The sequence below is a fragment of the Melanotaenia boesemani genome, chromosome 10, assembly GCF_017639745.1.
Source record: "Melanotaenia boesemani isolate fMelBoe1 chromosome 10, fMelBoe1.pri, whole genome shotgun sequence".
Lineage (NCBI taxonomy): Eukaryota > Metazoa > Chordata > Actinopteri > Atheriniformes > Melanotaeniidae > Melanotaenia > Melanotaenia boesemani.
In genome coordinates this window covers 36,315,911-36,330,507 of record NC_055691.1, presented here as the reverse complement: position 1 = coordinate 36,330,507, position 14,597 = coordinate 36,315,911, and the positions used below count along the sequence as shown (strand labels likewise).

Sequence of the window (14,597 nt, the reverse complement as noted above, 5' to 3'; positions counted from 1 at the left end):
GATGGCTCCATATGATGCTTTTTCAGATCTGACTGGATAGAATAGAATAGAAAGCTTTATTGTCATTGAACAGAAGAACAACAAAATTATCTACTTGTTTTTAAACAACAATAGTAATGCATAACATATACAAAGAGAGAGTAAAAAAAAAAACTATTTAAAGGCCTGCGTGCCCTACAATTTTGCATACACATGCATGTGCACACACATGTATACTGACATACACATTTACAGCATTTTGCACTTGTGTAAACGACATTGCTCATGCATTGCTGGGAAATTTGCACATATTACAGTCTTATTGCAGTTTGTGACTGGTTGAAGTTTACAGAGATGTACAGATGCTTACCCAAACCCCCTGCTAACAGGTTTCAACGGGCGACTTCCATAATGGCCCTTTGTCGCAACCAGAAACTTCACTTTTCTTATTTTTTGTGGATTTTCTTGAAAATATAATTTAGACTATAAACTGAGGATAATTTCTTATGGCAGGGGTGTTAATCATCATATTGTTTTTATGTGTTGGTGTTTCTTGTGTATTCAGTGCTTTTGCCTTTTTTCCAGTAGATATTTCAGCAAGTACACAGATGCATTAATGATGGCTGGTTGAAGGTCTGCTGATGGTTCTGTTTCTGTGCATGCTGGTATATTGTCAAAGTTTACTGGGACACATGAAGAACTATTGTTATTGTAATCCTTCTGCTGTTTTCATGCTGTTACAAGTCCAAATGTCAGCTGTGGAAGGTCTAGTCTTGTGGCACCAGTCTTTCTTTTTTTCTCTTGTGTGTCTGGGCGTGAAGCACCAATCATCTCCTGGTCCTGCAATCAGAGTGGACACCTGATGCCTATCCACTAGTCTGCAGCAGATCTTCCCCTGCTTCTCTACACACTGCCACTGTTTATTTTAGCTGATGTTAACCAATTATGGATTCAATTCTGCATCTCTTTCCTCAGTCAGTTCGTTGCAGCATGCCTTTCTTGTAACTTGTACTCCTTTGGACTCCAGCACCACTTCTCAGCAGTCAACATGCTAACTCTTGGACTCAGCTTTGCACAATTTAACCGGCTCCACGCCCAGCCAACCTCAGTCTGCTTCACTCTCACTCAGCCAGCCGCTACTCCACCAGCCTCAGCCGCCCTGCTCATTCTTCCGTTGACTCCATTCAGCACGCCCCTCATCTCGTTTGCCACTGCCAGCCACTATCTCCCTCTAACCTCAGCTACATCATCATTCAGCGGGAAAAGTTGTAATAAATCATTCTCTTCTCCACCTACATCTGAGTCAATGCCCTGCTTTTAGATCTCTTTATATCTGTGTGACATGGAGGAATACAGCATCAGGCTTGTTCAAAGAATACAACTAAAACAAGTTTTTTTTTTTTAGAGTCGTGTTTTTATGTTTGGCAGGAGAAAACTGCAAAATATCACCACTTTATCAGTTAAAATGCAATTGCACTGAATTCATAATGTTGAATATAAGATAGTAACAGAGAAGATTTGACCTGTATGTTCTCATATAGGCTGAGAAGGAATACATTTTGTTCTGACAATTAACAAAAATTCCCTAAACAAATAAACAATTCAGCATTCAGCTAGAAGGAAAGGGGAAAGCTGTTTGTGCTGAAGGGATATAAAATATTCAGGTCTAAAATAATTGAGGAGGGTGACTCCAACCTCCAGTCATGTCTAAACAGAAAGATTATAATGCAATAGGTTTATTTAGTGTAATATCAAGAATGAATCGTCGTTAGTGAAGTGTTTCCTATTTATTCTTGTCTCTTAGGGTGCCCCGCAGGCATCGCTGTCATTGTGCGCGTGGAGTCGGTTAATAGTGGCTTCTCGTGCGCGCTCTTACCTGCATTGAAAATAGGATGACAGAAACCGTAAATCATCTTTTATAAGGAAGCGCTTGTGTTGCCAGTATCTGAGCTTTGGAAAGCTGGCTGGTGAGAAAACAGCGAGACGCGGAAGAATCCGCCGAACATGTCGCTGCCGATCACTTCAAACTCTAATTAATTAGGTGTCGACATTCAATAAAAAAAATGAGGACGCTGACCCTCAGAGAGGAGAGGAACTCCCTCTCCTCGGCCCCCCTCTCTCTGCCTCACCCCCTCCGCCCCCCTCTCTCTGTCCTACTCATAAATCTATTGGTCGTGGTCTCGCCTTCATATCCAGCGCTTTGCTGATCAGACTGCAGTTGTATTTGGGGGAAGTTGGCAGCTGGTGGCTCACAGCGAGGCTTTCCTCTTTCCCCGGCGGTTGGACACCGGAATTATGAGCAGAGCTGACCCAGCCTCTCTCACCCTGTCTTGAATCTGTTTGTGTTTCACGCCGAGAGAATATTAACCCACCATGGAGATTGGACTCCGCATCCTCTTGCCTTTCCTCCTCTACCAGGTAAGACAGAAGGTGTGTGTGTAGGAGATGGAGAAAGAGAGCGTGTGTGGGATTCTTTCCTTTAGATTGGAAGCGATCCGACTTTCTCGGGCAATCTGGGTTTAAGGCGCCATGGCAGCCTTGTCAAGTTTGTCTGAGTCTCCAAATGACAAACAGCGTTTCCACCTGTGTTCCAGCACATCCATCCGAGCCGTGCCAAAGCAAGTTGTCAGCTCCGGCACCGAGTTTTGGGAAAGAAGGGATCGGGGCCGGCAATCAGCGACGCTCGTTCACTTTAGGAATGCCTTTCACATTTTCTCAAGAGAGACGAAAACAGAGACAGAAGAAGGAAAAAACACGATGGGAACGAAGGGCTGGAGCAGGAGCGCAGAGTGGGTGCTTTGTCTGCGTGCAAAGCACGGCTCCAGCTCTTGTCTCCAGTCGCATCAACATTCCGCTCAGCCACCAACTTGAGCGTTTCTTTGGGGCTGTGAGGGTGTGTGTTTATGGGAAGCATGCACACACAGCCACGCACGCGCGCACACACAGCGGCATGGACAAGAGCAGAGGGGAAAGAGAAAGGTGGTGGGAGTAACTTGGGTCTGTTGGTCATGGTAGACATGAGCTCTCTTGAGACATTTAATGAAGCCTGAATCCCCTCTGTGATGGAGCCACTGCTCATCTGATCCGACTTTACTGTGGAAAGACAGCAGGTAGCTCAGAACCGCTGTTTGCCAGTCGTCTTTAGAGCGTTTTGCATAAGGAAGCGCAGCACCAAAGCTGCTGACTTTTCTCGTTATGAAATTTCTTGACACATTTCTCACATTTTGGCTTTAATCGTCTCACTGTGTTTATGACCTGCTCTGCCACAGTGCCATTCAGCAAGCATGAAACCAACAGTGGGGATGCTGTTCCAGCTGTTTTGGCCCCTTGCTCCTCCTATTGGATATCTTCCTATGAGGATAATTAGGAGTTACTAATGACATACATTACTTAAATTGCTCCGTGTTTGTTCCTCGGGTAGTATGCTGCAGAGCTAATTTTATAACAACTTTGCTCTTCTAAAGGCATCAAGCATCGGAGAGCCCCGGAGTGTGGCATGGCAAGCAGCTCATTTAGGAAACTGTGCTGTTATGCTGCTTTTTTCTCTCCTCTTATTCTCCCCTTCTCATCAGAACGCATGAAACAGCAGCTCATCTGGCGTTTCTTTTCTTGACCTGTGTAGGTTTAGTGCACACTTGGTTCTGTGTATTATTCATTTTTAATTGGGTAAGCATTGAGTCCATTTCCACATTGTAGTTCAATTCTCGATCATGATTCAGGCTAATAGTGCCTTTAAAGAAATGATTTAACTCCCTGTTTTATTGGACCTGCCCTCTCTTACACACACCACGCTCTACATACACAAATCTTTTTTTTTTTTTTACTAATTTTGTGAGGAGGCTTTCCATAGAGTGGATTTATTTCTTATCACTGGGAAATTCTGAGCGGGAGACTATTCTTAAAAACCAAGCGATTGCTGTGGAGTTGGCTCAAAGACGCAGGCAGTGAAATATTGTGGCTTCCTTTGGCTTGTTTTCATGGTTTAACAAGCTCTCAACTTGACAAGTCTCCATCATTTTTGGTGGTTATGTCTTTAATACATGTAAATGTCAATGATTCAAGATGTAAACTGTAGTGTGGACAAACATAGCTCACTCAGTACTTTTCCTCCAAGTGATCAGTATTCTGCAACTTACAATCATGCATCCATCTTACCTGAATCATTCACACTGAAATAGTTTCTCCATTTTAGAATCACAGAGACATCCAGTATTTAGGATGTGTGTGCGCTTGAATGAGGTTTTCTTCTTTATAGATCCTCTAGAAGGGAGCTAAGTGCCTCTTCACAACAAGGCAAGGCTAATATATTTGTATAGCACATTTCATGTACAAGACCATTCAAAGTGCTTTACATAAAACATTAAAAGCATTACAGCGAGGTGCAGGAAGCAAGTGCATTAAAAACAACTTTCAAAGAAATAAAAGAAATGAAATAAAAACAGGAACAAGTTAATTAGATTAAAAGACCTAAAATAGATTAAAAAAACAGCATCTTAAGATAGGATCCCTCTCACCGCTATGAAACATGCTGATAATCTTTCCCATGAGGTCTCATGGGTCAGGGGTCACACCATGCCCACCTTCAAACTCAGCCATGATCTTCATGTCAAGTTTTAGGATTATGTCTTGCACAGTTGTGACACTATTGGTAAAATCTGGCAGATACACACATCTAAACACCTGTTTTTAAGCCAGAGCCAACACCTTTAACTGTCACATCATCGTGGCTGGTAATACGCCTCCCCACCTATCTTCCTCCCACCATGCCAGAGCGCATGTTGGGATGAACACCAGCAGCCCTGTGCTTGATGAGAAATCCCTGTTTTCTAAGTGGAATGCTACGCGGTCTCTTCATGTGGAGATTCAGAAAAAAGCCCAGTACAGCTGGGAGCTGCAGGTGGAAGGGTTTTTCTGCCACTCACTTCCACCACGATTCTTCCTTCCTGTCTTTACTCCTTTTGTTGGATGTTTGTTTGTTTACTCCCTCCCGAGATTTTTTTTTCTGCTCCATGCCCTCCAAACTTCTTAAACCCTTTGTGTACCTTCATTAATTTGATTTTACTAACTTAATCCACCGTTTATTTTCTCTGAGTGTTTGGCTCTGTTTTCTTCCTCCACTCTCGCTCTCTCTCGCCGGAGGAGGATGACAGTCATAATCACAGTTTAAATTCTGGGCTGACATCTGGGTGTGCCTGCCAGAAGATTTGCTGTCATGGACATTTATGGCCACGGTGACCATCAGACTGTTAAAGTTCCTTTTTAAGCCACTGCAGACACAGAAAGACGGATCGAGAGGGGAGGGAGGTCGCGGTCTTGAGGAAAATTGTTTTAACTGTGATGCTGAGGTTGCTATGGTGTCCTGTTTCTCAAAGACAAGGCTGATGTTTGCAGTACTTACATCCACAGACCTGTGGCCAGTCACATTTTATACTTTTGTCTGTTTTTTGTTTTTAAATATCATTTCTCTGTATATGTCAGTGCAATTTACTAATCAGGAGTGCAGCACCAGGTGGGGGATATGAGTAAAAATTCACACAAGTAATCAATAGTGAGAGTCATTTCTAATAGTATACCACCAGATTTATTTGTCACTCATTAAAGGTTAACATATCACCATCCTTTGCAGAAGATAATGAGGGATGCTCAATCTGCGATCACTTTTTTGTGCCTCACAGATGGAGCCTGTCATGTCCATCACCAGATACGATCAATTATCCCTCTGAATGCAGACACCAACCTAACCTCTTGATTTTCTTCCTCTCGAGAATCTTCACATGGATTGTCCTTTCAGACCTGCCATCGCTCTGTCACAAAGTTCTGTATTTCTGACATGCTTTTTTATCATGGAGTCCAGTTGAGAGCGACACTGTGACAAGCTACAGAGTCTAATTAGGGCTCTAATGAGGGATGCCAATCATCAAGACAGGGATTTTTCTTTCTATCTTTTTCCTTTATTCCTCCTCACCCCACCTCTTGCCTTCATCTCCTCTCACAGAGCTACATGGCGTTTCATCTCCTGTAGTCTAACTGTAAACTATAAAAGGTTATTTAAAAAAAATCCTCAATTTTAAGAGCTGACAGAGTCCTGCAAAGACTTTGAAATGGCTCATGTGAATGCAGCCCAATACCAATGTAAAGTTCAGCATCTGGTGTTACTTTGGCTCCAACAATAAGCTAGCAAATAGACCTTCCAGGTGGTTTCAGACTCCTTCGCATCCTAGTTATCGTTGCGGTTTCCTTCATGAAAACGCACAACTAGAATATGTGGTGTTACAGTCTGAGAGTTTTTTAAAAAATTTTATTTACTTAATTTTTGGGGGTGATTCTGCTGTTATTGATAGAAAAACTCTAAAAACTTCCAGTAAATTAAATCCACACATGTGCTTACCCACTTGACCAGCACACACACACATGCACACGCATGCACTTTCACACTGATTCTTCCCTTGTAATGGGAGATTCTGAAACATGGACTGAGTTTTTTTTATCTATCCGTGTACTCCTCTGTGAATTGAGTTGAGCAGCAGGGCAGTGTAATGGGCTATAAGGTCAAACGTTATCTAAACTCCACTGAAGGAGGGTGTGACCTTTGAGGGAAGCACAGTCGTCTTCAATCTTCTTTCCCCTGCCGTTACTACTGCATTCTCCAGAGGAAGGAAGGAGATGGGCAGAGGATGAAGCAAGGGAGGATGAGGTATAGAGCCACTGAGAGCACTAATTAAAGTAAATATGTCCCCTTTGCGCTCCATTAGAATCTGCCTGCATTTGATATAAGTGGCCTAATTATGCAAAACACCAGTGGACATTGCGTGGTTTAATCGTGAAATGTGCCAAGTGGGGGAAAAAAAAGAAAACTCTGTGTCCTAGGAGAGTAGATTAATGGCTTATTTGCTAGTGAAGAGACAGTCGCATGACCAGACACCAGACAAGGCCTCTGTAGCCATGTATGAAGGACATGGCAGCTCAGTGTGATTCTGTACCTCCAGTTTATCACGTTTTCATCTCTGTATGCTCTCCTCTTTTCAATACAGTGGGCGACAAGCAGATAAACAAGCACACAGATAAAGTGGGTGACAGACAGACAAAGAGTCATAAAGATATCCTGGTCACGATAACAGATGAAAGAAAAGCAGCTTTGCCCCTCAGAGCCGTGTACAAGGTCTTCAGCATATGAGAAAGCAAGATATTCCTCTCACCATTCCCATCTTCCTCCTCCTTCTCCCTGTCTTATCACTTGCTCTCACTGCCTCTCTAGCACTTTGCAGTTATTCATGGTATTCACCCATTATTTCAGTCTGGCTTTTTTCCAAACTCAGAAACAAACTTTCCCGTCACAAGAGACCTTCACAAGTTTGGACGGACTGAGGCTGTACTTTCTTTTTGCAGCATTATTGTGATGACTTCTTTCTTTTGCCACTAAATGTGTGACGTTGGCACTACAGTAGCACAGTGAGAGCATTCATGTTAAAGGCTGGTACTGCAAGGTCCTTTCTCTTCCATGCTAGTAGCATGCAATGATACAGGCCCTGACAGGCTGCATTAGCCTTGTAGTGGCAAGTGCTCATCTGTAGCATGTTTTCTGCTCAGTTACGGTAATAGATATGTTGCAGACCATTTTTGACCCATAATTAAGTGCCTCTTACTGTAGATGACTGAAGAGCTCTAAGAGCAGGTCAGTGTGTGCTCCTGATGGTTGATGTGACGCGTGAGTAGTTGGCTGAAAAGAAAATATGCTGAAATACTTTGTTAGCTGCTACAATTTAAAGAAAAGAAACAATAAAAGCTTCATATAAGACTTGAAGTGCTTGCTCAAAAGATTTTTTCTTCATTAAAAGATCCTTCAGATTACTTGTAAATTGGCACTATAAAAATATAACTGAAGTCTATTCAACAAAAGGCTTGCAATTAACTTTCACAGTCACATCTGTTATAGAATTCCCTTTTAGAGCCGCTATTACTGCAAGAGCTGTAAATCCTGGTACACGATAGTATAGAAAACTGAGTCTTTTGAAGCTTATAACTGTCAGAGAGACATGTTAAGAGGGTGCAGATTTGAGTTTGCTTGCTTTTACAGATACAGTGTAAATGTAGTGTATGTGGAGAAAAACATTCTGCTACAACAGAACAACATCCTAGAAATCATGCAAGAATTTTAACAGTTTAATTGGACAAAATGAAAAGTAACAAAGCAGATTCATATGTAGTCTAATATTTAGGCCTTATCTTTCACAGGGCTTCAAGAACAACAAATTACTGGAATAAAATAGCCTAACAATAATTAACCAACTTAAATAAACCACACAGTTAAACAAAGCTGCTGCAGGCGGTTTGCAGCCTTCCTTGTTTATCTCTGTTCTTCTCTGTTGCTTTGTTGTTTTAAGTCTTTATCCCTTAATTTTTTGGACATTTTGTTTTTCCCCAACAAAAATGAAAAATTGAGGGTCAGAAAGTTCTTTTAGCAACTACAAAAAGCAAGCAGATAATATGGACAGTACACCGTGCTGAAACAACAGCGCCTATAATGAGCCAGTCTCATGGAAATGAAATGGATCGCGTGCATCAAAGTCATAAAACAGACCCATGTTAAACAGGACTAAGGTCAGTCCTGATTATTAGCTAATAGCAGCCACAGCTGCATGGCCTGTAAAACTGATTTTATTTTAGTTTTCCACAATAACAAACTTCCTACTGACCGATCAATAACATACCATGAACGAACATGCGAACATCAGAGTGCAGTGCCACCATGCATGCATCGATGAGAAATCATTTCAGGTGGTAAAGAAGTATATTAGGAAAATGTAATAGATGAATGAACACACAGCACTGACTAATGAATGCTATCAGGAACCTTTTGGAAATAACCTGAAAGCAGCCTCTTTCCTTAGCGTTTTGTGTCGCAGGTGAGTGTAACCGTGAAGTTTAGTCAGAAAAAACGCCTGACAGAATACAAGCTCTGGAGGAGACGAACACTTTCACCATGCTGATAAATCTGTTGTTTGAGTCGCATTCTTCATGTGCACATGCACTCTTAAGAATTTCTGCATGAACACATCCTGTCATTTCTCACTTCTTAATCCACTGATTGTTCAATTTTTCTCTTTGATGATTCTGTTGGCTTTTGTTACAGAATGGTTATTTGTCAGGTGATTCAGAACTGATCTCACAAAATCCTGCAAAAGATAAACTCAGCCGCACCTTTGTTGTGAATATGAAGGCAGCCAACAATTGTACACGTAGTCTTGAAGCTGGATAATGGTAATGGTTATTACCTTGCGTTTAACACTGTTTTAAAGCTCCAGTGAAAGCCTTTTTACTAACTTTTGGAGCATGGGAAGTGATTGTTTGAAGACATCACTTGTACTTTCATTCTGCCCCACCCTGACTTTGGGATTTTACATCTCTCAACATATCCAGCGAAGCTCTCTGACGAAGTCAAAACCATCTCTAGTTCAAATGGAACCAGTTCTTTTTGACTTTTACAAGAAGTCCCACCAGCTCTCTCATTTTTACTCCTTTTCTCTTTTTGTCTTTGCTGCTTTGAAGCATTTCTCGGCCCACTTCTTCCTTCCTTTCTTCATTTTCCCATCTTCTCTTTAAGGATGTGTCTTTGTCTGCACCTGATAGATAATCCACATCAGAAAGCTTGCATGCATCTATTTATTTCTTTCCCTCAGCCTTTCATATCCCGGCTTCACTGCTGTAAGAGGTGGAGAAATATCAAAGCCCCACGAGAAGTCTTTGTCCTTTTTTTTCTTCTTGCAGTACAGCTCCTGCAGTCTAGATGGCGACAGAATGCCAGATATTTTTTGGAGGGATGTCAGGGATAATTGACACCCAGATGTACAACGTGCTTAAACTATGTGTTTAGGTGTGTACTTGTGTGTTTGTGAGCATACATGCTTGGCATGCATTTTAGTGTGTTCCCTGGTAGGAGGGTTTTTCTGAACATGTTTTGTTGAGATAAAGTGGCCATTTAAACCTCTGAACTTCACTGTCAAGAAAAAGGCAGAAACTGGAGGACTAATTTGGAGTGAGCACATAAAGCACTAAATTGGTGCCTACGCAGTCAGGTCACTTTAAGGCAATTAAAATAGCTCATCCCACTTATTGCTTTTGATGTCAGCGTGTAAGGGAATGAGAGCCACTGACAGGGGAGGCTGCCACTTCAGTTGGATTCTTTCAGACAATTAATGTCGCTCACCATTCAGAGGTTTATCTCATATTAACGCAGGTAGGTTTGAGGCTTTGAGCTTACAAATGAATTAAATGACGGAGCAAAAGAATTACGCTGGATGAAATGCCACTGGATTGGTAGTATCCCCAGTCTTGACAGCTTTATGTGCCGGCTTCACTGTATTTTGAAGAAGTTTGCAATGTGACTGTCTTTATTATCTTCACTTTGATGTGAGAAGTATTCAGCACACTCCTTCTTTAGTACATTACAGTTCCCCACACACTCATTTGAGTTTTCTTCATTTCAAAGGATTCCCTTTGTTGCTTGGATGCCATAGAAGAAAGTGAAGAGTACATCAGCATATGAAGGCAGGTTCGTTTCTTCCTTTAGTGCCGGTAATCTTGTTAACTCTACCAGCACTGTGTCTATGAGTACCAAACCTCCATAGCTGCCATTTGCTGTATTAGTTATCTGTATTTAATCTTTTTTAAGGACTTTTGGGCCCTAGTGGCCTTTATTTAACAGTAGCTTGGAGGTCAGAAAGAGCTGGGAATGGCATGCAGCAAAGGGTCCCAGGCCAGAACTTGAACCTGGGCCGGCGGGTCCGAGGAGCCGTAGCCTCTGTACATACAGCCCTTATGTTCAAAATCCTTTGATGGCTGTTTGTAAAATCTAAAGAAACTTATCCGAATAAGACTCAGACTGCTTCACTAAGTTCCTGCTTTGAGTCATCCATCCAGGAATTTAACCTGAAAACCTGAAATGATTAAAACATAGAGTTTAGGGCACGGGGCAATCCATCTGCATAAGTGCAAGGATAGCTATTTGTACACTTAAGAGCTTTTGGTGAAGTACATAGTGCTGTGAGCCTCCTGGGAAGGCTGAGGCAGCGGTAATGAAGGTAAAGATGAGACTGTGGCTTTGGTTGAGGTCAGGGAAGAGCAGAGATTTCCATAGAGGTGCTTTATCCACCTCTGCACATTTATGCTGTATCTTATACTAATAACTGGAAAATGGTTGGATGTTATTTAAAACAAGGAGGCAATGGGCATATTTATATTTCTGACATATTTTCATTTGCCATCGGTGGTTCACACCCACATTAATGAGTTGGCCTTGGCCCCTCCCATCATCTGAACTTCTCCTCTTTTATCAGCTCTGAAGAAGATGCTGGCATGCTATAGGCTTACTGCCATGAAGATTCCCTGAGAAGTGACCTGACTGCATTTAATTTTCATTAGGATTGCATGTCTTTACTGTCACATCCTCCTTGCACGCTTTACTGGACACAATTTTCCGCTGTGGCGCTCCCCATACTGACTACTTGGTTTTTCACGCTGCAGCAGAGTCACACCGGGTGGCCGAATATCAGTGCATTTACCATTACAGTCTCCACCCTCGTGGTTGACCTGTTCAAAGGGGGCTTTTGTCCAGAGGGTGCCGCACTGAGATGAGCCACCTTCAGAATTACAGCAACTTCAGAAGTCTGGAAGTCAAATTGTGGTCACGCATATACTCATGCACACACTGTTGACGGACATCTGAAGCCCAACACTGCAGAGACAAGTTCATGTTACTGCTCCACAGAGGGCTTCTTAGATCGATTGGAGATAATTATTTCTAATGGAGTCAGAGGAGGAAGAAGAGTGCCTTTTTATCAGGCTAGACTGTGTGTACTTATGGCACCCAGAGTATTTGACTTAGGGTCTTTTTTTTTCTTTTTTAGATTAAATTACTGCAAATGAGCAGGTGTCCAACTTCTGTTATTAAATCTAACTTATTCACGGGAGAGCGAATGGGCAGCTTTCAGGTTTAGGACTTCACAATCTCGAAAACAAAAATAAGTTAAGTTAAAAATTTTTAAAGTAGACCTTGCTTTAAAAGACTTGATCAGGGGGTCATATAATGAGAGGAGAGTTATTTCTTATATAAACAACCAGTTCAAAAGATCCTTGGAAGGTAAGTTGGTTGTTTTAGGTTCAGTATGTGAATCCTCAGTTCATTATGGGAATCAATTCTGGTCTAGTGTCTCGTGGTGGTAGACTGGATCCTGGTTCGATAGTAGGGGATCTGTTCTGTTTTTTTGTCTGGTGGTAGTAGACGACCCTGGTTTGGTAGTAGGGGATCAGTTCTGGTCTACTGTCTGGTGGTGGTGGTAGATTGGATCCTGGTTTGGTAGTAGGGGGTAAGTTCTGGTCTACTGTCTGGTGGTGGTGGTAGACTGGATCATGGTGTGGCTAGCTACACGTTGGGAGCTGCTGGGCTGCTGATACCAGATCTGAGGTCTGTCTCCACCTGATCGGTGTCCTTCTTTGTTACTAAAAAGTCAGAAATATCTCCCTTTCTCTTCATTCTTATATCTTCCTCCTCTACACCAGACTGGCTCCAGGATCTATTTCTCCACATTTTCATGCTATAGCTACTTTAAAACCAGCTAGCAGCCTTGCTAGCCTCCTGTTTACATGAAACTGGATCATGTAGCGCTAGCTTAGTCAACACTAAGTAAATTAAGCATGACATGGTTTCCCCACATTAACCTAAAACTAATCTAGTGCTAGCATATAACTAGATACATGGCTTTATGCTAACACCAGGTTAATAGCCTTACATAACATCAGTAGTTGTACCTGCACAGGGACAAAATCTCTTCTAGAAATCTGCAGCTACATGTCAATATATTTAAAGGATAAATAATTAGGAAACTGCTTTAATATTTACTTCCACCTGGTGTAGTGATACTGGTGATCCATGCATGTCTGGAAAGATGTTTCTGTCCTCCTCCTTCAGTCACCTGTCAATCACCTGAGGTGGCACCTGGAGTGTCCAGTTGGATTTCGGACTGGCCACCCTCTAGCTCCGTTCCTGTTTGCAATTCTTCAGTTTGATTCCAAAAAATACAAAATACTCATGATTATAGGTGACAAAAATGTTTATATTTGGTTTGGTCCAGTTATTTTTGAGTCTACAGGAGGTGCCGTTAAATTGCTCAGGCTTATAGTCTGCAAGACATCAAACACTTGTCACGCTGTCTGAACTTTTAGATTTTTTTAGAGCACATCCTGATTTGCAGCTGCAAAGCTTTTCTCAAGAATCACACTGTACCTCATCAATATTTTCTCCTCAGATGTTAATCCACTTTTAACCATCTATTGTGTTGGTTGATAAGTTGATAATTTTGCAGGAGAAAGCACATACTAGTAAATAATTCTGTAACTTTTTCTAGAAATTTCATGTAAATGGCAATAAGAGGAAGCTTGAGGTGGTATGTAGTGATGCATAATTGTTTTTTTTTTTGTTTGTTTTTTTTCTTTTACAAAAGTGGTAACTCTAACCCCCCACCACCCTCTCAGATGGTGTCCCCACAAACATACCCACCCAAGCACGTAAACTAACCTACAACATACATGAATGAATGAATGAACGAACGAACGAACGAACGAACGAACGAACGAACGAACGAACGAACGAACAAACGAACGAACGAACGTATGAATGAACAAAGAAAGAAAGAAAGAAACAAACAAGTGGACATAGACTCAAACCAGTTTGTCTGAGCACTGTGAACACTCTGGACCTTAAAAGACCAGACAGCAATCAGAGAGAAAGAAAACGGTAGCAACAAATAAAAAGAAGGGACGATGTTCCACTGTGGTGAGCAACTTTGCAGTTGCATTGTAATTTATCTAATCTTATATACACTACCGTTCAAAAGTTTGGGGTCACTTTGCCATGGGATTCAATAGGGAAGTGACCCCAAACTTTTGAACGGTAGTGTATATATCATATAAAGTAGACTTTATATTAGCTAGTGAGCTTTTGTTTGGTTCATAATCTTCTGTCAGTATCTAACATAACAGTTTATATCTCAGACACAAAACACATTTAAGGAATTTCTCAACTTGGTGAATAGAAGTTATGAAGGAAATTTAAGTCATCCAGACTGCTGTGTTAGGATAAAAATGAAGAGGATTTCTGCACATTTTTTCAGCACTTCAGAAATATTTCTTTTCTATAAAATGGACGACACTGCAAAGCCTTTCCACAGTATTTCTTATTTAACCTTTATTTAACCAGGAAAGTCCCACTGAGATTAAAAACCTCTTTTTCAAGGGAGTCCTGGCCAAGAGGTAGTAAAAATTCAACACACAGTTACAACAATCAAACAAACAACATTAATATAACACAGGTCATGAAAAACAATAGCAGGTTATTGAGGCAGCCTCTTATGCTTTCAGCTTGGTTTTGAAGGCATTTAAGGGCAATAGCTCAGTCAGTTTTTCAGCCTTTCTGCAACATGTTCCAAGCAACAAAGGCTTTCTTCCCGAGCAAAAGAACAGGGAGCAACTGATCTCCACTTCTCTGTGTGATTAAAGCACAAACGTAGAGAGGCAGTAGTACAAGCATAGCCTTGTAAATTAATGTGCACCAATGACCCTGCCTC

At 41.6% G+C, this 14,597-nt stretch overlaps 1 protein-coding gene across 2 annotated transcripts in view; it reads left to right on the top strand.

Annotated features, from left to right (window-relative positions):
* Positions 1–2,168: 2,168 nt before the first annotated feature.
* The window catches only part of cdh13 (cadherin 13, H-cadherin (heart)), a 425,435-nt gene continuing 413,006 nt past the window's right edge, over positions 2,169–14,597 (top strand). The window contains exon 1 of one of the 2 annotated variants that reach the window (XM_041996695.1): positions 2,169–2,397. In XM_041996695.1, coding sequence (XP_041852629.1) covers positions 2,353–2,397 — 45 coding nt within the window. In that variant the 5' untranslated portion in view covers positions 2,169–2,352. The remainder of the gene's footprint in view (positions 2,398–14,597) is intronic. The other variant, XM_041996696.1, reaches the window with a different exon arrangement.